The sequence below is a fragment of the Arachis hypogaea genome, chromosome 19 (genome assembly GCF_003086295.3).
Source record: "Arachis hypogaea cultivar Tifrunner chromosome 19, arahy.Tifrunner.gnm2.J5K5, whole genome shotgun sequence".
Classification (NCBI taxonomy): Eukaryota; Viridiplantae; Streptophyta; class Magnoliopsida; order Fabales; family Fabaceae; genus Arachis; species Arachis hypogaea.
The window spans coordinates 25,986,618-26,013,532 of record NC_092054.1 but is presented as its reverse complement, the minus strand read 5'-3'; the positions used below and the strand labels follow the sequence as shown (position 1 = coordinate 26,013,532).

Here is a 26,915-nt window from a genome sequence, read left to right as displayed (position 1 = left end):
CTTGGTTAGGGGTGAGAATTAGAATTTCTATCCTCATTGTTATCCTCAATTGTGATGATAATTATCTATTGTTCTCACTTAGTTATCCTCTAACACTTGAAGGAAAGTCAAGTAAGCACAATTGACTATAGTCCACAAGTCCTAATCAAATCCTAATTAAAGATTAAATTTAGTGGCATTTAAGTCAACTAGCAATCCTCAATTACCAATCAACATTTGATTTTGACAATTCAAGAGTCTCTAATTATTCAATCCCGAAACCAAGAATAGAAATCTATTCCATATTTAAAGTAAACATTCTATAATCACTTGGAGAACAAGCAAAAAGAGCATCATCTAATTGAGAAATTTAAACGCAATTAAATCTACCTACTACTAATTGGCAATAATCACAACTCAATTAGCACATATAAATCATAGAAATTTCAATACATTAATAGAAATTCAAAACTAACAAGATCCTTAAACCAACAAAATAAGAGAGAATAGTCAACAAGGTTCCAAATGAAATTAAGCTATAGAAACTACAATTCAAGCAACAAAATGAAAGTCTAATAAGATCCAAATGAGTAACTGAGACAAAATGTAATTAAAGTGCACTAAAACCTATAGAGAAGGAAGAGTTTCTCTCTCTAGAATCCTATAAACAAAAATTATCTAAAAAGTAAGTAAATGTGTGTATGCTTGGTTGCCTCCATTCCCCCTTCAACTTTTGGTCTTTTTCCATTCAGAATTAGCTTGATTTGGGTGCAAGAAAGGTCTAGAAAAATCGCTGGCACGTGCAATTTTAAGGAAACCACGCGCTACATGTCACGCGTACGCGCCAGTCGAACTTTGCACAAGTCACTCATACGCGTGAGCCAAGCATACATGCGAGCACCAGATTCTCAAAACTTCAATTCTTCGTGTTCCTTCCACTTTTGCATACTTATCCTCTAAGTCATTCTTACCCTATAGAACCTGAAATTACTTAGCAAACGCATCACGGCATCGAATGGTAATATAAGAGAATTAAAAATTAGCATCTTTAAGGCCTTAGAAGCATGTCTTCAACTATAAAGCATAATTAGGAAGAAATCATAAAATCATGCAATTTATATGAATAAGTGTGAAAAGAGTTGATAAAATCCACTCAATTCAATCCAAAATAAACTATAAAACTGTGGTTTATCAATTTTCCCACACTTAAATATTAGCATATCCTCATACTAAAAATTAGAAGACCAAAAGAATAAAGGGAATGGTAAGACTTATGAAATGTAACCTATCTATATGAATGCAACTAATGCAAAATGCTTCTACTCACTTGATTAAATTAAAAATAAATCAATCTCCAAGAACATATATGAACACATAGGGCTAAAATAGTATGATGATCAACAAATTTTACTAATTTAAATCTCAAATTAAAACATAAATAAACTTGCAAGATGAGAGCTCGTGAAAGCGGAGAACATAGGATTGAGCATTAAACCCTCACTAGAAGTGTTTGCACTCTAATCTCTTTAGTGTTTGAGGGTCGATTCTCTCAATTCTCTTCTAATCTTGTTTTCTAAGGCTTGTTCTTCTTCTACCAGTTAACATATATTCAATGCATGAATACACATATCAAGAGGACTTTTCAAGGGTTATAATGGGGTTAGAGGCAAGGTAGGATTGTATTTGGTCAAGTGGACTAGAATTTGAATTTTTGATTAACCTAAACTTCCCACCTAACTTAGGACAACCATGTAACCATAATGCAAAGCTTAACTATCCATTATTTATCTTTTTCTATATACTCATGCATCCCGTTTTTAAACACAATACATATGCATTGTTATCACTACTTTATTTTGGGATATTTTGTTCTCTTTTTTTTTCTTTTCTTTTTTTTTTCTTTTATTGATTTCTTTTTTTTATTATTATATACATAAGAGACTAATGCATATGATTTAAGTATTGAATACATGAATATGTATCCAATTTTTCAAAACTTTCAAGAATTATAAAATACCCAATTCACCCAACCAAATGTTCCCAACTCTAATTTTTCTACACTTAGATCTTGCACACTCACATTAGTCTAAGTTAACCAAAGATTCAAATGAAAGACATTTATTATTTTTCACTTAACTTAGAGTTAGTGATGTGCTAAAATAAAGAACAAAGGGGGTAAAATAGGCTCAACATTGATTTACAAGGGTTGATAAAAGGGGTAAGGCCATTTTGGGTATGTGAACTTTAGTGAAACAAAGGCCTCAATCACATAAATACATTCATACATTAAACAATGGATATATAGAATCAAGCAAGTCAAAGATCACAATCTTAGACAGAACAACACACACCGAAATAAAATATTGGTTGAAGAAATGCAACCAATCAATTAGACTCAAAATCTCATTAGATTTATATGTTCTAGCTCTAAACCATGTTTCAAAATTGATTTCTTCAAACAAGTTCAATAAAAATTTTAATTCAAATTAGTGAAATGCCCTAAAATAATTTTCTTAGAAAGAAACTCATTATTTCAACCAAGTAGTCCTAGTAAGAAGTGGTTGGATGAAAAATAATTCATCTAATTCATATACATCCAATCACTCAACAAGGATAAACAAAATATGTACAAAGCTCTAGAGATATTTACAAGCAACTATATATCATGCGAAAAGCACTTAAAAATGAATTCTAGACACTTAAATGCAAACAACTAACTACAAAATGTAAATTATCCTAATTAACTAACACAAGAAATTAAGATCTAGGTGTTAGGTGTTAGAGAGAAGAGTTGTTACTTAGGGAAGACAGTTACCGACCTCCCCACACTTAAACGTTGGCACGATCCTCCGGGACATCCGTGATGAGCAAGAGGGCTCGAAACTTCCACCTCCAATAAATCTCCATTGTCAAAAAATTTATCTTATTTATGGTAATAATCTTGACAAATCGTATTACCTAACAAGTGAACTCAACAATCATTGATCTTTGACTTTGATTCTTATTGGATCTCTCTTTTTCAACTTCAAACTCTGATGTTAGATGCTATGAGCTCCAAACTTCTTTCATGGATATATACACAAAATTCTCTGCCACTTCTAACCATTATGAATTCAAGAATTTCATTGGAACCAATTAAAAAGTTTTTGAAGTTTGTTTCTGATCAAGTTCAGCATCTTCTTTTACATAACAATTCAATCAATGACAATATTTTGAATGTGTTGCTTAATTCCAAAGTATTATCGCTGGATGACAATAATTTAATAGGTAATGTGCCACAAATATTACCAAATATCATTCTTTATAAACATTATAAGGTGCTAAAAGCGTGAGGAATTTTTTTGCTGATGATCCCTCTTTGGACTGAATTTTCCACCAGCACTCTGGAGAGTTTATCAATTCAAAGTTTTTAATTTTATCACAAATTTAAAAGAGTGTGGAATTTTTTTGCTGATGGGTCCCTCTTTTTTATTTTCCAACCAGCAAGTTGATCTTCAACAAATTTTCGAACACATTTATTGGATTTTTAATAAATTTTTGTTTTTTTTTTGGCCTTTTGAAAATTAATTTATTTTTTTATAATTTTAAAAGAGAATTAATATGTGTAATATTTTTTAGAATTTAATTATTTAATAATAAAATTTATTAGAGATTAATTTATGTAATATGTACAAGTACGAACCTATGCATATAGTAGTGGGGCAAGTACTCCGAGTCTCCCATTTAAATTTGAAAATTTATTTAGTAGTTGTTTTTTGGCTGATTATTAGTATTTTCATAAGTCGTTGTAGTTTATTGTTTGTGTAAGCAGCAAAATCTTTTTATACTTAGACCCGTTTAGATAGGTTTATAAGTGATTTTTTTTATTTTTAACTTATAAAAAAGTAGTATTAATATTTGATACAATTTTTAAAATAAAATTACAACTTTCTAAAAAATTATTTTGGTATTTAAGGAGAAGTTAAAAAAATTACTTCTCTCATAATAAAAAATTTTTTATCACTTTTTTTTTAAAATAAGTATTTTTAGAACTAAAAAATCAAATAGAAAATAACTTATTTATAAACTACTTTTAATATAAATCTTTTTATTTTTGGTTTTAAAAAAAAAAACAGTTAAACACCGAGTGTTTTTCTTTCTTCTGGGATTGCGAGTCTGGAACCACCGATCGAAAAAAAAAACGTTAACATAGAAGAAAAAATGTCTAATTTCTATACGTACTATTTTAAGAAAAAATATATTTAAAAAAATATATAATAATAAGATTTATTAGATATTAATATGAATGAAGTTGTGACCGTTATGAAAAGCGACCATAAAAAAAACTCATGACGCTTCAAATTTTAAGATTTTTTTTAAAATAACTAAAATCTTTTTTGAGTGATTTAAACCGCGACAAATAAAAAAAGGCACAAATAAAAAAAATTACATTCGTCAATAAAGTTAAAGTGAAACTTGATTTGGCTGCATTTATATAGCATATTTTTATTAATTTCATAAAAAAAAACCTTTTTTATTAATAACAAAAAAAGTGTAAATTACACAATGACTTGACTCATTCTTTATGAAGTCTAACACGGCAAAGACTCTCCAAATTGAGAAATATATACACAATGATGTTCCTATATTTATGTAAATAGTTTATATATTTTTTTTATTTTTTTATAGTAAATAACACTAGAAGTGTTTAAACATTAACCGATATTACTATGTTAGACATAATTTTCGTTAATCTATCATATATTCTTATAATAATTTTAGTGTTATATTTTATAAAAATAAAAATATAAAAAATCACAACTTAAATTTTATAAAAAAAAATAGTGTATATTTTAAGATTATGCTACGTGTATACTAAAATCAACTATCAAAATTAATTATTAGTATAAAATATATATTAAAATATAAATAAACATTAAAAATAAATTAAATTATATATATTTAATTATTTATACACAAATATATTAGTAACTAATTTTAATAACTAATTTTAGTATATAAATAATATTTTTGATATTTTTATATACTTTCATATTCTATGTCTGTTCTTGTTACTTACAATGAAACTTCCTTACCCCTTTTTATAAGCTTATAAAGTCTTTTGGATAGTAAAACCATAACGTTTTTAATGGTTTTGGGTCAAGTCAACCGATGAAGTCAACAAGTCATTGCTATTGCTAGCTGGAGGGATAATCAATAATGTGTCCTTTTCCCATTCATGAATCATGTTTCGGTTAATTTTTTTTTATACGAAAAAAAATCAGTATTTTTGTTAAAAATTAGATTATTTAGTTGAACACATATTATCATTTTGATAATATACAAGGTACGTATTAGATATGTGTTATCATTTTGATAACACACAAAATACATATTGAACATTTTTTTTATATATTCATAATATTGTAATACATTTTAAATATTCATCTTCAATTAAAATATCATCTTTATCTCTATATTAAAAATAATTTCTGTTTCCTTTTATTGGACTAATTTTTATTTTATTTTATTTTTATTTTGTGTGTTAATGATGCTTTTAGAAAGGAGAAAAACACACATTTTGTCATTTTTTGCATATTGGATTATTGGTCCCAAAGGCTGAACCATGGCATTTTGATTGGGTGAACAATATATCTCCTTTATATTTGATGGAGAAAATTCACAAAATTAGAAATTAGGTGTACATTTCTCTTTTATTAGGAATAATCATGCTGTCTTTTAGAGAAATATAACCAGGTTATATTGAAGGATTTATTCTAAATTTTATATATTGTACAATTTTTGCTAATTAGGTTAAATTGTGAATTTGTTTTTTAAGATAAATAAAATCATTTAATCTACAAATGTGTTTATATATACTATTGAATAGCATGACAAGCATGATTATATCCATAAAAGTAGAGATATGCTTTCATTGTTTATTTATTATTTATTATCCATAAAAGCATGACATGCATGATTATCCATAATTCGCTAAATTTTCTTTTTCTTTTTCTCAAATTTAGCATATATATATATATATATATATATATATATATATATATATATATATATATATATATATATATATATATATATATATATATATATATATGATTCTGGGTTTTATATAAAAATGTGAAAAAGTATTTATAGTTATTGAATTAATTTAAATGATTAAAATTAAATATACCTAATAAATGATATATGAGTAATGTATTTATGTCATTAAATTCATTCTAAAAATTAGTTAACAAATTATTAACATATTATTATTATTATTATTATATATGTCTAACTTTCAATTATAATTTTTTTAAACAGTATTATATTTAATAGATAATTTTTAAAGCATATATTTGATAAAGGAAAACGAAAGATAGTGATGGAATTTAATTGATGGATCAATAGTAGTAAGTAAATTTTATAAACTTCTTTTATAAATTATACATAATTATATTTTAGCAATAAATGTCAAAATTTGTTTAAGCATCTCATTTATCCAATTTATATTTTAAAACAAATTATAAAATGGATCCTAAAGTTTATAACACCGACAAAAATAAATCTAAAAAATATGAATAATAAATAAGATTTAAAAAAATTTAAATGATAAATTGATTCTTTGTTATTTTTAATATGTTTGTTGAACAAATAAGTTTTCAATAAATTTTATTATAAAATAGTTAAGTTTTAAAAAAATACACTCTTAGACAAATTAAATTCTTTTAAAATAAACAATTAAAGAACTAATCTATATGATGGGAGTAATAAACGAGGACTTTTAAAAAATAAAGTATCCGATCTAAAATTTTTTAAAGATCAATTTGAATATTTATTTATATATAATAAATAACCAAAAATCTAACACATCAAATTTTTATTCAGTAAAAATAAAATAAATTAATATATATATATATATATATATATGAATAACATTCATATAAAAAAAATTAACATTCATACTTTTATAATAACAAAATATGAAATGATAATACAAAGTTTGAATTAATAATATAAAAATCGGCCTATAAAAAAAATCATAATACATTTGATAATATATATATATATATATATATATATATATATATATATATATATATATATATATATATATATAATGTTAATGTTGTATTTTTTTTACAGAATTGATAAAAATATTATAATTACTCACAAACTAATACGTTATTAAACATATTGTAATTTGTGTAATTATTTTTTCATAAAAACTAATTATTTTTTGGTTACATTTGGGTGTATGATTTTTTGTTTGGACTAAGAACACTATAATACAACAAATTACTATGATACCAAGTATCATATTATTATTATTAGAAAAATTTTACGATTTATTTTCAAATTAAGATCCTACGAACATGAAGAATTTTTTTCTATTTTATAAGTATAGTCAAACATATTAGAAATATTAATTAGTCAAAAAAATATCTTTGAAATATTAATTTGCAAGAAATTATAGTATTTTTCATTAATTTTGTTTAAAAATAAAGCATTGATATAAATAAATATATATATATATATATATATAAACTTTTGTACAAGATGTCTCTTGCATGGGTTCTGAGATGGATCGGGAACCTTCGAGTCGAGGCGGCTGCCGGATTGTTCGGCTGGAACAATGGGGGTGGTACCTGTAAAGACACTCCGACACTCAAGTCAGAATGGATCAGAGAGGTATAGAATGTGTAGAGTGGATGTCATACCTGAGGGGCGCTGGGGGTCCCTTTATATATAGGTGATGGTAGTCATCTTATCTTATCCTGTTTGGCTAAGATAAGGGAGGCATTTGAATTTGATTGTTGGTTAGAAGCTCTAGTGGGCCGGTTCTGGGCCTTCCAGAAGGGAGATGGGATCTGACCCGGGTAGTAGGGTTTGGAGGCCGTTCCAGGTGTGGGGTCATGGGCCGGATTCGTAACAGTTGCGCTCGCAACGGGAGGGCGAGCACGGTCGACCTCTGTCGCTGGAGGATGTGCGTCTTGCCGAGTGCAGCGTCGTTAGGTCGGTAGTTCGGTCCCGACGAATCGTTTGTTGGGTTGGCGATGGGGCGGGGTCGCGTGGAGATGTTCCCTGTATTTTAAGGGCCGAATGTCGGCTCAGGATTTTTCGTTTTCTTGTGCCGGTTGTGTTTCTCGAGGGGTTTCATTGATTACGTTTCCAGAGTGCGCATATAATGCGAGGGGACTTTTGAGTTGTCATTTCCCTTTTTACCTCTATGCTTTTGGTTGGAGTTGAGGGGCATTTTTGGCTTTTTGCCTTTCATAACCGTTTTGATTTGGCTATTCCTTTCCCTCTCCTTCTTTAGTTTCTGAAGCGCTTTGTTTGCTCCTCTTCTTTCTTCTACCTTTCACACCTTTTCCGACATTTTTCCATTCTGGTGCTTTGCTACCTGCTTTCCTGCTTCCTACTTCTATTTTCCTTTGGTTCGCCCTTTTCTTCAACAGGTTGGTGATTCTTCTGAATTATCCTTGTTTGTATTCTGTTTATGTTGCGTAGCTGCATTTTCGTTTTTTGATTTCGTGTTTTGGTTAGGGGTAGTGTTTTTGTCTTAGTTGGGGCGAGCGCCGCTGTTTGTAGGCGTTTATCGTAGTAGCATTTGTTTTTTGGGGAGGGCGAACACCACTGTTAGTAGGCGTGGCTCGCGTGAGACAGTGTACTTTCTTATTTTCTTCTGTCGTTTTTTGCTCTGTAGTTTTAGTGGAATGATGGTGGTGCTCCTCCTGTTTTTAGGTATGCCTCCGCAGAGAATCGAGGGTGCGGCGGCTCCTGTGATCCCAGCTGGGGGTGTTCCCAATCTTTATTATTGGGTGACTAGTGATGTTTGGGGGACGCCGTCTCGGATGACGGAAGCGTACCTTCAACGGCTCCGCGATCAAGGGGCTGTGTGTGGTGGAGGCGACGCCGAACGCCAATACGAGCTTTCTTTATCCGGGGTCAATGAGAGGGTCTGTTATTTAAACATTGACTCGCCGACCGTTCCGGATTGGATGTGGGTTTATGAGTCAATGTTTACCCGACTCGGCGTGCGTCTGCCGTTTTCTCCTTTTGTGCAAGCGTTGTTGAGCCGATGTTTTGTGGCTCCCTCTCAGTTACATCCCAATAGTTGGGCGGCGGTGCGTTCCTTCGAGCTCGTGTGCGATTTCTTGGAACTTCCGACCTCCGTTGATATCTTCTTATTTCTTTTCTTGTGCACATTGCCGTCCAAGGAAGGGAAGCATAAGAATGGTTACATGTCGTTTAGGGCTCAGCCTCATCGTCGTATATTCGGGTTATATGAAGATTCCTTTCATGGTTTTAAGCAGGAATACTTCAAGGTGTGCCCGGCCCGGGGGCATCATCCCTTTTGGTTGACGTTGGAGAATGAGCGCCGGTTCCCCACGTACTGGAACTTCGGAGCCGGGCAGTCAGTTTTGACAAAAGTTACTTTCGAGGGTTTGTCCCCGGAAGATAAGGACATCGCTAGTGTCCTTTGGCATCTCTTTAGGGAGTGGCTGCTGAATTCCCGGGATATCATGGGGGACCCGGTGGCTTGTCGTACCTATATTGGTGTGTGCTTCCCCCTCCCCCCCCCAATTTTTTTCGCCTGTTCTACCGTGTTGGGTTACTTATGTTTCTTTTTCCTTTTTGCAGTTGAGATGGCTGGTGGTTTGACTTCCTTGGCTAGGTTCAAGGCTGCTATGGATCGTGAGCAAGCTTTATCGGCTTCCCCTTCCACCCCTTCGTCCCGTCTTGTCGCAGATTCTTGGGTTGTTTCACACTAGGTGGTCTCGGCTGGGGCCGGGGCCGGTCCTCAAGTTTCTCCGGGTTCGGTGCTTTCACCCGAGGAGGAGGTAATCATAGTCTCGGCTGTCGAGGCTTCTCAGAAGCGGAGGAGGCCCGAGGAGATCAGTAGCGAGAATTTGGAGGAGGAGGGTGCTGTGCCTTCTGTGATGGATCGGCGCTTTGACGCGTCAACCTTCATTGACCAGCATCTGATGCCCGATACTGAGGGGTTCTTTGATGACTGTGATGTGGATTTTCAGGCCAAATCAGTGTATCGCTCTCTCCTCCGGTCTGCGGTTATAGTTTGGAAGGCTGAGCCCATGATGGCCCAGGTTGGCCTTTTGGACAAGAAGTTGCGTCATTCTCAAGCCGATGTGGTCAAGCTGAAGGAGCAGCTTGAGGTGGTGAGGGAGAAGGCGGTGAAGTCGTCCGAGGAAGCCAGGGCCGAGATCCTCCGTCTTTCCGAGGTTGAGACTTCACTTTTGTCTCAGTTGGGCAGGGAGTGAAAGTGGGCTTTTGACGCTGAGTCTCAAGCTTCCGTGCTTCTTGCTGAGGTGGACACCATGAAGACTGATGTTACTACACTGAAGATTGAGACCGAGGGTCTGAAGAAGGAGAAGGGGGAGTTGTTAGCGGATGCTAAGGATGCCATTGTTGATACCGAGGAGACGATAAGGGCTCAGGCTTTGGTCCTTGCGCCGGACGTGGATGTGTCCGTGATGGGGGAATTTAAGACTATCCGGGATGGCCAGATTGTCGACCTCTAGTAGGCTTTTAATGTATTTTGTAGTTGTATTGGATCTGAGAACTTGTAGTTTTTTGTTGCTGTTTTGGCCGTTTGGCCGTGTTTTGCTAACGTCTGGCCATTTTGGCTATGCTTTGAGACCTAGGTATTTTAACTACGAATTTGTGTTTTAGGCCGTTCGGGCGATTTTTCAATCATGAATTCGTATTTCAACCAAGTCATTTATTCTTGAGTCGTTTTGTGTGACTCATAGTGTAGGGGTGGGCCGTCGTTAGGCCGTTTAACCGTGTCGTATGGATATCCGTTTTTGGGCTCCGGGGGTGATCAGTCCCCGATAGTGGACGTTCTTTCCTTGTTTTTGGAAGGGGTTTATCATTCTCCGAGGTAAAGAGAGAGAGGTAAAATAAACTTTATTTAAAAATACCGAGCCTCGTTAAAACCCTCCCATGTGGGCGGGAAAGAGTACCCGGGAAAAACACTTAATTAATTAATCAAATAAAGAAGTACAGGGGAGGAGTAACTTTAACCCATTTTGGAAGTCTATTTTAAGTGTAGTATCGTCGTAGGTTGGCAGCATTCCATGTTCTTGGTACCTCGGTCCCGTCGAGTCGTTCGAGCTTGTAGGCTCCTTTCCCGATTGCCGCCTTGATTATGTAGGGTCCCTCCCAATTAGGGGTGAGTTTCCCCTCTCCGTGGGTGGCAACGCCGATGTCGTTTCATCGTAGGACGAGGTCGTTGGGTATGAATTCTCGTCAGACTACGCCGCGGTTGTACCTCAGGCTGATTCTTTGCTTTAGGGCTAGCTCTCGCATGTGGGCCATGCCCCTCACTTCGTCTATGAGGTCCCGTTCTGCCTCCTCGTCGTTACCCCTGATCGTTCTTCTGGGGCTGGGATCTCCTACTTCTACTGGAAAAATGGCTTCTACACCGTATGTTAAACGGAACCAAGTTTCCCCTGTAGAGGTTTGGGGTGTGGTACGGTATGACTAGATGACTGGTCCGAGTTCGTCGGCCCATCATCCTTTGGCTCCGTCGAGTCGTTTCTTGAGCCCTTTGACTATTATTTTATTTGCCGACTCCACCTGTCCGTTTGTCTGTGGGTGTTCCACCGAGCTGAAATGGTGGGATATGTGCAGTCCCTCCAAGAATTCCTTAAACTTTTTATCTGTGAATTGGGTTTTGTTGTCCAAGATTACAATCTCGGGGATCCTAAATCGGGTTATTATGTGTCTCCAGAAAAACTTTTGGCATTGGGTTACCATGATGGAGGCAGTAGTTCGGCCTCGATCCATTTGGTGTAGTAGTCGATGGCAATGATGAGATATCGGATCTGTTCGGGTGTCGTAGGAAAGGGGCTGACGAGGTCGATGCCCCATGTTCTGAACGCCCGGTCTGCCGTTATGATGTTGAGCTGGTGTGGGGCGGCTTGGTGGAAGTCGGTGTGCATCTGGCATTTGCTGCATTTTTTCACCATTCGCATGGAGTCCTTGATAACTGAGGGCCAGAAGTATCCAGCCCGGATAACTTTATGGGCCAAGGTTTTGCCCTCGATGTGGTGACTGCAACAACCTTCGTGGATTTCGCGGAGTATGTATTCCGTGTCCTCGGGTTCAACGCACTTAAGTAGGGGCTGCGAGAATCCCCGTTTGTACAGTTGTCCCGTCACAATGGTGTAGTTGGCGGCTTCCCTTTTTATCTGTTTTGCTTCTTTGGGATCCTCGGGTAGTACTCCGTTAAGGAGGTACTGTAGTATGGGGGAGGTCCATGACTCCTGGTCAGAGATTGGTAGGCCGGTGTCGGTTGTGGTTGAAACAGAGGAAGTTCTGACGACTTCCTGAATTAGCGACCTATTTCCTTGTCCTGGCTTGGTGCTAGCCAGTTTTGAGAGTAGATCTATCCTTGCGTTTCGTTTCCTGGGGACGTGTTGGATTGTTAAATGATCAAATTCTTCAGTTAGCTTGTTTACTTTGGCAAGGTATTGTTGAAGCAGGGGATCTCGTGTCTGGTAGTCCCCGTTGATTTGGGAGCTGACTACCTGGGAGTCGCTGCATACCTTTAAGATTTTGGCGCCGACCTCTTTGGCTAGTGTTAGTCCGGCCAAGAGAGCCTTGTACTCTGCTTGTTTGTTTGAGATCGGGAACTCGTATGGAACGGATTGTTTGATCACGATCCTGTTTTGGTTTTCAAGTATCACCCCGACTCCGCCGGAAGTGGTGTTAGATGAGCCGTCCACGTGCAGCTTCCAGGTTTCGGCGGCGGGGTATCCCAGAGTCATCTCGGCGATGAAGTCTGTCAGGGCCTGTGCTTTGATCGCGATCCGAGGTTTGAACTCTTTGGAATTGGGATAGTTCTATGGACCATGCTAGCATTCTTCCCGCTAGGTTGGGCTTGCGTAGGACTTGCCTGACCGCTTGGTCAGTTCGGATCGTAATGGGGTGAGCCTGGAAGTATTGGCGAAGGCGTCGGGAGGCTGTGAGGAGTGTGAAGGCGAGTTTCTCGAAGCGAGAGTAGCGTGACTCCGTGTCTTGGAAGACTTTGCTTATGAAGTAGATAGGCCACTGGGCCTTGTTCTCATCTTCTCGGACGAGTGCTGCCACAAGTGCTTCTTCCGTTATAGACAGGTATATGTAGAGGACCTCTCCTGTTTGGGGTTTAGCCAAAATGGGGGGTTCTGCTAGTACTTTCTTGAAGTCTTGGAATGCGTCTTTGCATTCTGACTCCCATTTGAAGGGAGTTCCTTTCTTCATAAGTTTGAAGAAGGGCATCGCCCTTTTGGGCTGACGCGCCGAGGAAACGGGATAGGGCAGTCAGTCGGCCAGTTAGTTTCTGGATGTCTTTGAGATTCTTTGGACTTGCCATTTCGAGGATGGCTCTACATTTCTCGGGATTCGCTTCTACCCCGCGTTGTGTGATAATGAACCCCAGGAATTTCCTGCTTCCATTCCGAAGGCGCATTTGTCGGGTTAAGGCACATTCGGTGCTTCCTCAAGGTGTTCATTACGAGCTCAAGGTCGCTGATGAGTTGCTCGCCAGATTTGGTCTTGGCGAGAATGTCGTCTATGTAAACCTCCAGCTTGGTCCGAGACAGGCCTTGGAATATCTTGTTGACGAGCATTTGGTAATTGGCTCCGGCGTTTTTCAGGCCGAAGGGCATGACTGTGTAGCAGTACGTTCCGTCAGGGGTGATGAAGGCCGTTTTCTCCTCGTCGGGCTGACGCATGGGTATTTGGTTATACCCGGAGTAGGCGTCCATGAAGCTGAGGTACTGGTGGCTGGATGTGGCGTCGACGAGCCTGTCGATGTTTGGTAGGGGGAAGGCGTCTTCTGCACAAGCTTTATTCAAGTCCGTGTAAACGACGCACATCCGCCATTTTTCATTTGCTTTCTTGACTAACACGACATTGGCCAGCCAGGTTGTGTAGGGTAGTTCCCAGATAAAGCCTGCTTCGAGGAGGGCTTTAACCTGTTTATTGACTTCGGTTGCTCGGTCGAGGGACATTTTTCGTCTCTTCTGTGTTACCAGCTTGGCCTTGGCGTCCACGGCCAGTCGGTGGGACATTAAGTTGGGATCTATTCGTGGCATGTCCGTAGGAGTGAATGCGAATAAGTCTCTGCTCCGCTTTAGGAGCTTTATGAGGTCTTCTTTAAGGTTGTATCGAAGGTTTCTGTTGATGAACTTATACTCTTCCATGGTTTGTCCTATATGTAGCTTCTCCGTGTTCCCCTCTGGCTCTGGCCTAGGCTGCCCGTCTTGTTGGGCGTCCAGGTCAGCCAAGAAGATGCCGGTCGTATTGCGGGATCTTTTACGGGAGGGCTAGGCTGGTGTTATCACATTCGACCGCAGTTTCTCGGTCCCCGTGGACTGTTCTGACAGATCCGTCTTCTGCTGTGAAATTCACGAGTAAGAATTTAGTAAAGATGACGGCGGAGAGGTCGTTAATTATTTTTCTTCCGAGGATCACGTTGTAGGCCGTAGAGTTTTTGAGGATTACGAATTCGGATAGAACGGTCTTCCTCTGGCTTCCGGATGGAACCGTCCGGTTTGAGGAAGTTATCTCCGAGTTCGGTTACCACGTTGCGGTGTGTTTGTAAGTTTTCATTCTTGAACCCAAGCTTGTCGAAGCTCCCCTGAAGAGGATGTTGGAGTCTGCCCCGATGTCCACGAGTATTCTTCTAACGAGTCCTCTTCCAATTTTTGCTGAGATGACGAATGGAACGTCTTCTGCCGAGGTGCTGTGTTGGCAATCTTCGGGGGAGAACGTTATTGCTTTGGTGATGATAGCTGGGGCTTAGTTTTTTGCTGCTAGGACTTTAAGGTCCTTTTTCAGCACTAATTTCGACTTCCCTGGCGTATCTTTGCCCGTGATGATATTTACGACTATGGTTGGGTCTGTTTCTGGGCTTTCCCAGGGGCTTGTCTTTGTGTTCTTGGGTTGCGTCCCTCGCGCTTTGGTGACCTGTCTCTTTCAGTGCGTTTTGGTTTTCTAATGATTTTGGCGAACTCGGGGAGTTTTCCGTCGCGTATGGCTTGCTCAAGGGTGTCCTTTAGGTCGAAGTAGTCTTGTGTTATGTGCCCTTATCCTCGGTGGGAGTTGCAATATAGGCTCTTGTTGCCGCCCGTTTGTTCTTTAAGTGGTCGGGCTTTCGGGAGGACGTCTCGGTCCGCTATTTGGTGGTAGATCTCGGTCATGGGAGCTGGTAAGGGAGTGTAATTTGAGAATTATCCGACTCTGGGGGGTCGATTTGCGTTTGTCTGTTTGGGATGTTCCTTCGGGTTTTTTCTTGGTAGGGGATTCTAGCGAGGTGCCGTTCTGTCGTTTGTTGGCAGCCATGACCTGGCTTACCTCTTCATCGTTTATGTATTCCTTAGTGACGCTATGAATCTTGTGTATGGTCTAAACTGGCTTGGTGGTGAGATGCTTTCGGAAATCCTCATTCATGAGCCCATTGGTCAGACAAAGGCTTGCGACTGAGTCCGTGAGTCCGTCGATCGTTAAGCATTCGTCGTTGAATCTGTCCAGGTATTTCCTCGTGGATTCGTCCTGTTTTTGGGTGACTCCTAACAAGCTAATGGGGTGTTTGGCTTTGGTGATCCTGGTAGTGAACTGGGCCATAAATTTTCTCGAGATATCGTGAGAGCCGGTTATAGACCCGTTTGGAAGGGCATTGAACCATTTTATCGCAGGTCCTGCTAGGGTTACCGGAAAGGCTCTGCATCGGACTGCATCGGCGGCTCCATCCAGGTTCATCCTGGCTTCAAAGGCCGTTAGGTGTTCCTGGGGATCTTTTGTTCTGTTGTACTTCATATCTGTGGGCTTGTCGAATCCCTTAGGGAGTTTTGCTCTCAGGATTCTTTCAGTGAAGGGGGTAGCTCCCATTATCACGTAGTCGCTTCTTATGCATTTGGCCTCTTGGTGTCGTTGGTCATCGTCCGTGTCGTGTCGTGTCGGTGACCCAAGTCGCAGGAGACGCTTCGATCGTACCTCTTGCCGTGTTGCCGTTCAGGCGACCTGCCGTGCCCTCCATCATTCACGTTGTGTTGGCGATCCTGGTCGCCGGAGATGCGATCATACCTTTTGCCATGTCGTCGTCCGGGCGATCTACCGTGCCTGGTTTCATGGCGAGATCTTGATCAGGAGGTCGCGTGGCTTCCGTTCTCGGTGTGATGCTTTTCCTTGGTTGCAACTCAGCCCTCAAGTTCTTTCACTCAGAGGTAGAGATCTTGGATTATCTGAGCTGCCTTTTCTCCCAGGTTTTCGGGAGCCCGTGTTTTAGGGCCGTTTTCTTTGTTTTGCAGAGGGGTAGTCTGGCGAATAGTGCTCGCTATCCTTCCATGGGTATGGGGTGTAGCTTCTTGGTGTTTGGGAGTTGGATTCCTCATTTGTGAGTTATCATGGTGGCTTGGGGATTGCTCCTCGAAGATGTACGCCATTCCGTCGCGACGTTGTAGGTCCCACAGACGGCGCCAATGTACAAGATGTCTCTTGCACGAGTTGTGAGATGGATCAGAAACCTTCCGGTTGAGGCGACTGCCGGATTGTTCGGCTGGAGCAATGGGGGTGGTACCTGCAAAGACACTCTGATGCTCAAGTCGGAATGGATCAGAGAGGTGTAGAATGTGTAGAGTGGATGTCATACCTAAGGAGGGCTGGGATTCCCCTTTATATAGGTGATGGTAATCATCTTATCTTATCCTGTTTGGTTAAGATAAGGGAGGTATTTGGATTTGATTGTTGGTTAGAAGCTCTAGCAGGCCGGTTTCGGGCCTTCTAGAAGGGAAATTGGATCCGACCCGGGTAGTCGGGTTCGGAGGCCATTCCAGGTGTGGGGGCCATGGGCCGGATCCGTAATAACTTTGTATTATGTTTAATATTTTGTTATTATAGATTTATGAATGTTTAATATTTTGTTATTATAGATTTATGAATGCGACTCTTATATCCCCATACTTTATGATTTTACAGGATAAGATAAATAATCAAATTGAAGATTGTTTCTCATGTACAAGCTCAAACAGAGAAAGTTGGGGCAAATGTTCTTCTTTAGGAGGCAATGATGAAGAACCTTGTGCAGATTTAAGGGTCGATAACCTCCCTAAGGTATACGTATATTGCATACAGACATGTGCACACGTGCATGCACTCACAATGTTTATATGTTTCTCTTCTTGTTCTTGGTTTTATTGATTTAACTAAAGGGTGATATTGAAAATGATGTGTAAGTAAAGTGAAATTCTAATTTGAATGTTGGTTTATATCAATGTGGTCTATTATCGTTGCTTCTCATGCTTATTTGTTAAGTTTGAGTACGTAATAATATCATTGACAGTAGATGTATTTGCAACATCTTTGAGAAACATGAAAGAAAAGTGTTCAGAGTCAAAAGAAGATGAACAGAAGCTCAAGAAGAACAAGAACAAGGTCAAGAAGAAGAAAAAGAAGAAAGGTGAGACAACTGACAAAAAGGGAAAAGGTGACAGATTTGAGAAGTTGGAGGCTCTGAGTAGACGACTGCGGCATTGCCTTCTAAAGGGATCAATCCATTGAAAACATTAGTCCTCTTGAACATTTGTATCATACTGAGTGACAGATAAATATTCTTCATGTCTACTTCTGATGTTCTTAGAGCATCAGTGTGATCCTATATTTGTTGTAGCCATTCTTTGGAATTTGGCTTTATTGATTTGTAATTGTAGGCAGTCAAACCTTGTTAATATTAAAGATTTTTGAATTTTATTTTTATAATTTTTTTTAATAATTAAATATTCTTACAAGTCTTTTATAACAATTTTCTCAATAATAAATACCACCATTAAAAATAATAAAACAGTAATGTGTAGAAGAGAACCCAACTGATAGCAAACTAATATTACTATTAAAGTGAAATCAACAATATGCTTCTATTGAAAATTAAAACCAGTCATGAAATTAAATTATATGGAAGACCCTGCAAAAGCATATAAAAAATTCTAACTTTCTAGTCTCTCCAAGGAAAGCCAATAGAAAGCTAGAATAGAAGCAGACATGGAAGACATTTGAGTAATCCCTATAACTTCTATACAAAGCCAAACCCAAAATCTTATATACTAAAATACAAAGGAATCACCAACGAGATGAGAACCTAAGAAAATGAGATTCAATAACCAGTAAGCAACTCTTTAAGGCTATACACCTATCTCCTAAGCTATAATAATGTGATCTTGAACATAAAATTGATAGACAGCAACTCTATCCTCTACATACTTCTTTGCCACCTCCTGAAAAGCTGCAGAGTGCTACTGGCTGAATGTATTATTATATTGACGGGTTGAGATGATACAAATCCTCAGTTGTAGATTTTTACCAGTTTCTTGAATGCATGATGATTCTGCAAAATTGAGAACTAATCATTGAAAATGTCAAGAGACTTGCAAATAGAATTATATCCAGTGATGCATATTCTATGCATGATCTCAAGCCATTAATTCAAAGAATTTGATTTCAAATTGTCTTCATCTTTTTTTTAATGCTATACCAATGAAACTAACCTTTAGATGTTTGAACAGTAAAATTGCCAAACTAAAATAAAAAATTCAGATCCATACTCGTCTCATCATTCTTAAATTATCCCCAAAACTTCAATAACTATACTTCCAACCCCAATTGTCCAATCCAATCACAGTGAACAACCACCACGATAAAAGAAATAGATACATGTATGCTAAGGTGTATTACTTTTAATTATCAATAAAAGTCACTCACTTTGTTCATATTTATAGCAACTCAACAATCATGCATTCACTATAATTAAATCTCACCAGTAAAAATTGGAGGCTAAAGAAGATGTCAAATTTGCATTTGAAAGCTACAATCATATAATTACATAAAAAAATATAAATAGAAAATATCATTTTTCTAGAAATTGTGTTTTCAGTTTACTTAAATCTCAAACCTTGATAAGTAAAAATAAAGGATGAACAAAAGCCAGTCAATTATGAAATGAAAAAAAAAGGATGGGACATTAGAAAAAAGTTTGAAAAACTAAAAATTCTGTATCATGGACAGGGACCTCTTTATTTTGATGAAACACTTTAAGCAAGTTCTTGAAACAAAAAACCTGATATCATAATCCGAAATTATTCATCGTTCTAGATTACAGAGCTATCGTAATCATAATTTAACCAAAAAAAATAAAAAATCATGAAAAAAATTAATTAATAATTTTAATTGGAAGAAAAATAATTATCTAGTATTATTTATTTTTTATACACATTTTTTTTATTTCGTATTATATATATTATTCTTTTAAATTATTTGTCTAAGCAAATAATTTGTCTATTAATTTTTCTATAAAGAAAGAGCGGCATCCATCTCAGATTGGTACACATTTTTTTCCAACACGTATTTATTACTCCACCAATAATTACAAACTCATAGAAACTTCCTCAAAGACTTAGAGTTGACTCTTGGTCTTGGAACATAAAGGTTGTGTTCATTTTTCCATTATGCTTCAAGAAAATAACCATCATTATTCATTCACTTGTGAAAGCATGAAAAATATGAAAGAACGAACTTGACAGAAAATATTTTATAAGAAATACAAAGAGCTTTATAAAAGAGTTATGTCAAAAGAAAATTTAATTTACTCAATTTTTTATTAATATTCAAAATTGCTACTAAAATAACTTTTTATTTTTTACAAAATATAACATACATAATTTTGATTACAAACAAAACTAAGAACTTACCATTATTTTCTATCAATTTTTTTAAATAAGTCACAAAGAAAGCCTCCACTCTCAAACAACAATAAGTCACCACTAAAAGTATCCCTCTTTGTGCTGTTTGCATTCATTTATTAGTTACTAATTGCCTCCATAATACCCTCCATTAGCAAATAGCAAGGGAATTAAGTCAATTAACCAATGTCATGACTCATTGACTCATTGTTTGTATGTGGTTTGATGCAATTATAATAAGTCACAGTCGTATTCCCACAGAAAAATATGCTTATATATAGTGGTGCTATAATTCAGGGTGTGTTTGAAAAATACGTTTGAAAAAAAAAATATGTTAAAATTTTTTAAAAGTTTTAATTTTTTATTTGGTTAATTTTTTTTATAAGACACATTGACATAAAATGACTAATAAAAAAGAGATGCATAGACATTTTTAAATTCAGTTTCTACGTATCTCTTAATTCGTTAAAAAAAAACACCATATTTTAAAGTTTAAACATTACTTATCCCTCTTCTGTAGGCTTAATTAATTATATTGAACATGTTGAATTATTAAATTTTTTTTTTTGTGGGTGTGTGAAAAATTAGTGTAAGAAAATTAGTTTCTATCTTCTTCCCAGTTATCCCATATGCTGTGTATATATGAGACCCTCTTCTTGTGTGTTTTGGCTTTCTTTCATTTCCAGCTTAGCTTTGTGGTGGGTTTGAGGGCAAAACAGACCAAAATAAAATGTGGGGTCACATCAAAATTGTAGATAAACATGCTGCTTTTGTGTTGCCTTATGATTCTGTGCATTATCCTCGTTATTAAGTTATTTTTCACTCATTTTCGTCTCCTTATATAATTCACATCAAAACTGTTAGTACATTGCATGTGTTATTTATACCCTTCTTGTGATAATTGCTTGATCTTTTCTACACGCAAAGTTAATTAAATTACCTTAAATTTATACTATTTTTACAATAAGTTGATGTTATAAAAATTTCTGGTCACTTAACTTGAGATATTATTTATAAGGAGAACATATTACAAAATTAATGTTATGTTCAAGTCATTTTTCGTCTGCTTTTTTATTTTTATAAATTCATCTATATACTGTATAATATGACTTTACAATATGATCATTGTTATGTAATATTTTATAATTTTTAAGGATTTTTTTTCATACTTTTATATATAACTTTTGATATGAAGTTCAAAAGATAAATAGACATTTTTTATTTTATAAAATAAACTTTTGATATATAAGTTTTAGTCTAGTCCACAAAAGTTTGAAGCAGTTTTTTTTTTTTTTTCTCTTTCGGAGGTGTTTGCGAATTAGAATTTTAAGGAAAAAGAAATAAAAATAAAATATTATTTTGTAATCCAATATACTTTTCAACATTTTTATAGAATCTTTACAAGTTTACATATATATTCCTTTTTTTCATAAACCAAATTGATGTACGCATAATATTTTAGATATTATTTTTAATTATTTATTATATATATATATAATTTTACATTAGTTGAAAAGAAAAATGAAACATACTTTAAAGTGTGAATATCTCATTATCTCTCTATTTTAAACGTGTGACAAGTAAATAAAGTGAGTTTTATCATTATCGATCTCTACTATTAAAAATAAAATTATGAAACTTTGTATTAAAACAGACAATCAAATAAATGAAATAATGTTTATTTCATTTAATAATAAGTTAAGCTGAGAAATAATATTCTCTTATGACAAAATTTTTACAATTTTTAAAACATGAAGTCACCTTATTTTCTTTCACTAACAATTAGTCAGTGACTATATTTCTATATTTGTGGAAAAAAAAAAGAAAAATCACTGTCTGACAAAATTAAATTATCCATGCTTATTGTAATCGAATTCTCCAGTGTTGTGTTTGTCCTCATTTCAATCTCATTTTCTTCTTAGCATGAACAACAACGAATTAATTTAGTCTATTTCTATTTTAACATATATGCTTTTCTACATGAGATATAACATAATTTGCTAGCATTCTGGAAATAAAAAATAACAATCTATCCACTTTAATTTAACTTTTACTTCCATTAAATTTATAAAATAAAAAATAAGTTAAACCAGAGAAAATTTGCGATACAATTTATAAACATCACAATAAAATATGTTAATAAATTAATTACATTAAAAACTAAACTAAAAACAATCCTTTTTTTATTTAGTTCTTGTTATATATGAAAACTAAATTAAGTACATTAATTCTATTCTTGTTATGATCAAAACTGAATTATATAGTAAAAATAATTTAATATATTCAAACAAATTTATAATATTTCTAAACCTTCAAAAAACGAAAATAATTTTTCGGAATCATTAGTTTTGATATATAACAAAAACTAAGTAAAAAGATTGTGTTTTTTTAACAAAATAAACCCTATCCCATAAGTTTTTGGTTTGATTAACTTAGCCATATGAAAACACTTTCCTTTTAACATATCGAATTATGAGCCATCAAAATATCCCATTTCTAAAAAATAAACCCTATCCCATAAGCTCACCTCAATTTCATTTATATTTATATCCAGAGTTACTCTTTCCTGATAATATTTTTTAACAAAATATAAAAATAATTAATATATAAATTTTTATTATTATGCATATATCATATTAAAAGATGATAATTATTATGCATATATATACCAACAAGAAGTTGACGGCAATTGTATGTTCCGGGGTCCTAAAAAATTTTTCTAATTAATAATGATCTTGATAAATCCTCAACATGTCCTTTTTGTTTGTTCTTTAATTTTTAAGTTACTTAAATTTGGGCAACAATAACTTCAACGTCATTCAATATCATGATCAATGTAAAAATTCTTCTAATAACATTTACCATCTTGATTTGTCATATAATGACAATATTAGGAGAATTTTCAATAGAGTATATTAAAAATCCTCCTAAGATTGTCATTATTAGACAAATCAAAATGGTAAATGTTATTAAAAGAATTTCCACACTAATATGATATTGGATAATGTTAAATTTATTATTGTCTAAATTCAAGTCATTTAAAAATTGAAGATCAAATAAAAAAGAAATGTTTTTCACCAGTTAGGCAATGTAATTTATCAAAATCATTACCAATCAGAAAAATTTGTTCCTTGCATTCAATAATCATCACAAGCTTCTCCATACACCATCTCGAAGATGACCAATGAAATGGAAGATTCCTCAATTGCTTGAAGAAGTTTTCCTCGTCAACAAAGAAACTAATGATTCCGTCATCGCGCAATCTTTTTATGAAATGGCAAAGAAAAGAAGTGCGAATGAATTTCTGCTCTAAAGCTTATGAAGAGATAATGTTTGATTAAAGGAACATTGAAAGTTGGAGAGGAAGTTAGTGGTTGATGATGCTTGTAGTGTTGTTGTATGTGTGTGTGTTAGTGGCGTGTGATTCCTTATAGCTTGCTAAGGGTTAAATAGAGAAGCAAGTGAAGTCAAGTCAACGATGAAATATATAGGTAGCTAGGTTCTTCAATTCCTTCTTGTTTCTTCGTTGATTCCTCTTCATTATTGTAGCTCTCTGTTATGATAGCTTTTAATGAAATCTAAAACACAATATCGTGTGGTTGTGGTTGTGTTTCGTGGGTTGATGTAACTCCATGCTTTGCTTTCCTTTTCTTTCGTGGGTTCATCCCCCTTCAATAATTACGCCGAGGACCCACACTCAATGAAGAGGGAGGAGCATTTGCCCTCACAATATTTTTTTTAAAAAACTAATATATATAGGAAAGTTCTCTGGTGGCCAAGATTATAATGACTAAGAATGGCCAAGATTTGACTATCCTATAAACAGATGACATATGGAAAAGAACATGCAGGTTTTGGTGGGATTGATTATTATAAATACTAGTAATTATTGCAGGACAAAAAAAATGTCATGACCAAAATTATGTGTACATTATATAGACTTTTGTGTAAAAAAAGGCTATTAATAATTTTTGAGTGAATAATACCAAAAACTAAAAATTCATTATAATAATGGGTCAACAAAACCTCCTGAATTATTAATAAATAACGGTAACATGAGGGAAAAAGAAAAAAAAAATAAATCATGGGACATTTATATAAATTCTTGCTATTAATGTATTTTCAGTATGGATTATATAAGAGAATAAATTTATAAAGTGTTTAAATTTTATAACAAAATATTATTTTAATAAAAATAACTATTATTATTATTATTATTATTATTATTATTATTATTATTATTATTATTATTAAAAGAGAAATTATTGAGATTAACAACTTTTAGTATTTTTGGTTATTTTTTAGCACCATAAATATTAAATTATATTTAATAGATAAATTTTATTAATTTATGTGTATAAATTTTAAAAAATTTGAGTAAAAATAATAAATATAGGTGTAAATTAGATGTTTATTGTGTGTAAAATCTATGTAATATATAAGTAAAAATTATTGCTGATTAAGTACGGGCCAAAAATGATAATACTTATTGGCCATGTAACATTGCTTTTATTAAAAAATTTTATAATAGATTCTATTAATAATATTTATCTTCTCACTTTTTAAATTCACTAAAGCTAGTATCTGTAAATCTTAAATTCATAATGTCATACCTAGAATAATTTATTTAAATAAACTAGTTAAAAATCAATAATATCATATTGTATTAAAAATGGAAGCGTCATAATTTTGTCCTCTCAATATTTATATTTTTTTATCCTTAAATAATGTTAATTGTTTTACTATAGATAATTATTGAATTTTTTTCTAATTTTATTCTTATTCAAATTTAAATTTTGAGACTTCCATGTTTTTAAAAGTGATTGTATTAGCAGATCCCAAATATAAAAAATAAAGTGAATGATACATATAAAATAAAGTATATATTATAACTTTTTGCTTTGAATATACCAAAATTTTTTAATATTTAATTTAATTATATTTTATTTTTAACTCTAAAATAAATTTTAATTTGATCTTGCAATAATATCTATTTTTACAATACATAATTATTCGATTAATTTTTTAATTGCATCTAAATAAATTACACTTAATCTTGTTACTCTAATTCTAAATATATATTTTTTAAAATTTTATTCTTAATCACATTACTTTCTTTTTAAGTAAATTTAAATTCGAATAAGAATAAAATTAGAAAAAAATTCAATAATAATCTATTGTAAAACAATTAACATTATTTAAGGATAAAAAAATATAAATATTGAGAGGACAAAATTATGATGCTTCTATTTTTAATACAATCTAGTACTATTGATTTTCAACTAGTTCATTTAAATAAATTATCCTAGATATGACATTATGAATTTAAGATTTACAGATACTAGCTTTAGTGAATTCAAAAAGTGGAAAGATAAATATTATTAATAGAATCTATTATAAAGATTTTTAATAAAAGTAATGCTACATGGTAAATAAGTATTATTATTTTTGGCCAGTACTTAATCAGTAATAATTTGTACTCATATATTACATAGATTTTACACACAATAAACATCTAATTTATATCTATATTTATTATTTTCACTCAAATTTTTCAAAATTTATACACATGAATTAATAAAATTTATCTGTTAAATATAATTTAATATTTATGTTGCTCAAAAAATGACCAAAAATACTAAAAATTGTTAATCCCAATAATTTCTCTTTTAATAATAATAATAATAATAATAATAATAATAATAATAATAATAATGTTTAATAGTTATTTTTATTAAAATAATATTTCATTATAAAATTTAAACACTTTATAAATTTATTCTCTCATATAATTCATGCTACAAATATATTAATAACAAGAATTTATATAAATGTCCCATTATTTTGTTCTTTTTCTTTTTCCCTTATATTACCGTTATTTATTAATAATTCAGGAGGTTTTGTTGACCATCATTATAATGGATTTTTAGTTTTGGGTATTATTCATTCAAAAATAATTAATAAGACTTTTTTTTTTCCACAAAAGACCCATCTTTTTTGTCCTGCAATAATTACTAGCATTTATAACAATCAATCCCACCAAAACCTGCATGCTTCTTTTCATATGTCATCTGTTTATAGAATAGTCAAATCTTGGCCATTCTTAGTCATGATAACCTTGGCCACCAGAGAACTTCCCATATATATATCACTTATTATATTATATTTGTTTTAAAATAAAATATAAATAATTGTTTTTGTATTTTACATTAAAAAGATATTTTATTAACCTTAATACATAATAATAATTATATTATTAAATTTAATTTAATATAAAAAATAAATAAATATATTCAAAAAATAATGATAATTAATTGATAATTAAATTAAAATTTAATTATTTAATTAAATAAAACTTAAATTATTTAAAATAAAAAAAACATATTATCTATATATTAATAATTTTCACAGTATATTGATAAGGTCTGGAGGTCCCACACACCCTAGTAGGGATAAGAACACTTCAATTATTAGCTCTAGACACTGGAACAATAATACAATACATGCGAAACAAAGTATAATTTATTCTCTAATTTTTTAGGATATTAGAATAATTGTCACAGCTTTTTATTAGTACTAGTATTTTTATTCGTAATAATATTATGAGAATATAAATTTTTTAAAATTATGATCTACTTTATTCTGGCAGTATATATTATACATGGCACAAAAAATTTATAAAATTAAATCACTTTTATAAAAAAATCATAGATTGACAAAAGTTTCTAACTAAAAAAATTAAGGTATTTGTAAATAAAAAATTAAATAATAAGATTTTTAGTTATTATTTTTTATGAAAAGTCTAATTTTTTTATTAATAATTAATTTTAACATTCATAATTTAAAATTTAAAATAATTTAACGTGTACACTTTTACATTTAATTAGGTGTTAACTGTTAAATCTGATGTACAAATAAAAATAATTAACTTTTTATACTTGCTATTTAAAAATAATATTTTTTCTCCCATTGTATATAAAAATATAATTAGATATTAGGATAAAAAAATTATACTGATAGTTATAAAATTAACTCAAAATTAATTTTTTTAAACAATTGAATCTTGATTCTAACTTTTAATTATAACATTAGTATTCTCTCCAAATTATATATAATAAATATTTGAAAGAAGAGAAATGAAAATATAGATTAAAAATCAGAGAGGGACCTAGGTTCACAAGGAGGGGGCATTTGCCCCACTAAATTAAAAAAAAAATA

General features: G+C 33.4%; 2 protein-coding genes and 1 long non-coding RNA gene across 3 annotated transcripts; all 3 read right to left on the bottom strand.

Moving 5' to 3' along the window:
* Positions 1–11,735: 11,735 nt before the first annotated feature.
* LOC112778149 (uncharacterized) lies at positions 11,736–13,245 on the bottom strand. The gene is made up of 2 exons (XM_025822504.1): positions 12,889–13,245; positions 11,736–12,779 (listed from the first exon to the last, which is right to left on the bottom strand). Exons 1-2 carry the CDS (start codon positions 13,243–13,245, stop codon positions 11,736–11,738), a joined length of 1,401 nt encoding a protein of 466 aa, XP_025678289.1.
* A 2,130-nt stretch (positions 13,246–15,375) lies between these two features.
* Positions 15,376–15,858, bottom strand: LOC112778148 (uncharacterized). Its single transcript, XM_025822503.1, has one exon. The coding sequence runs from the start codon at positions 15,856–15,858 to the stop codon at positions 15,376–15,378; it is 483 nt and encodes a 160-aa protein (XP_025678288.1).
* Positions 15,859–17,832: 1,974 nt separating this feature from the next.
* Positions 17,833–23,156, bottom strand: LOC112779753 (uncharacterized). Its single transcript, XR_003190847.3, has 2 exons — positions 22,367–23,156; positions 17,833–18,346 (listed from the first exon to the last, which is right to left on the bottom strand). It is a non-coding gene; the product is annotated as an uncharacterized lncRNA (long non-coding RNA).
* Positions 23,157–26,915: the final 3,759 nt, after the last annotated feature.

Bases quoted from the DNA above. Each gene is read 5' to 3' on its own strand.
- LOC112778148 (XM_025822503.1), bottom strand. From the start codon at position 15,858: ATGGGAGCTACCCCCTTCACTGAAAGAATCCTGAGAGCAAAACTCCCT.
- LOC112778149 (XM_025822504.1), bottom strand. From the start codon at position 13,245: ATGCCCTTCTTCAAACTTATGAAGAAAGGAACTCCCTTCAAATGGGAG. The intron at 12,780-12,888 runs GTCAGGCAAGTC...ATCAAAGCACAG, and splicing joins CGATCCGAACTGACCAAGCG to GCCCTGACAGACTTCATCGC.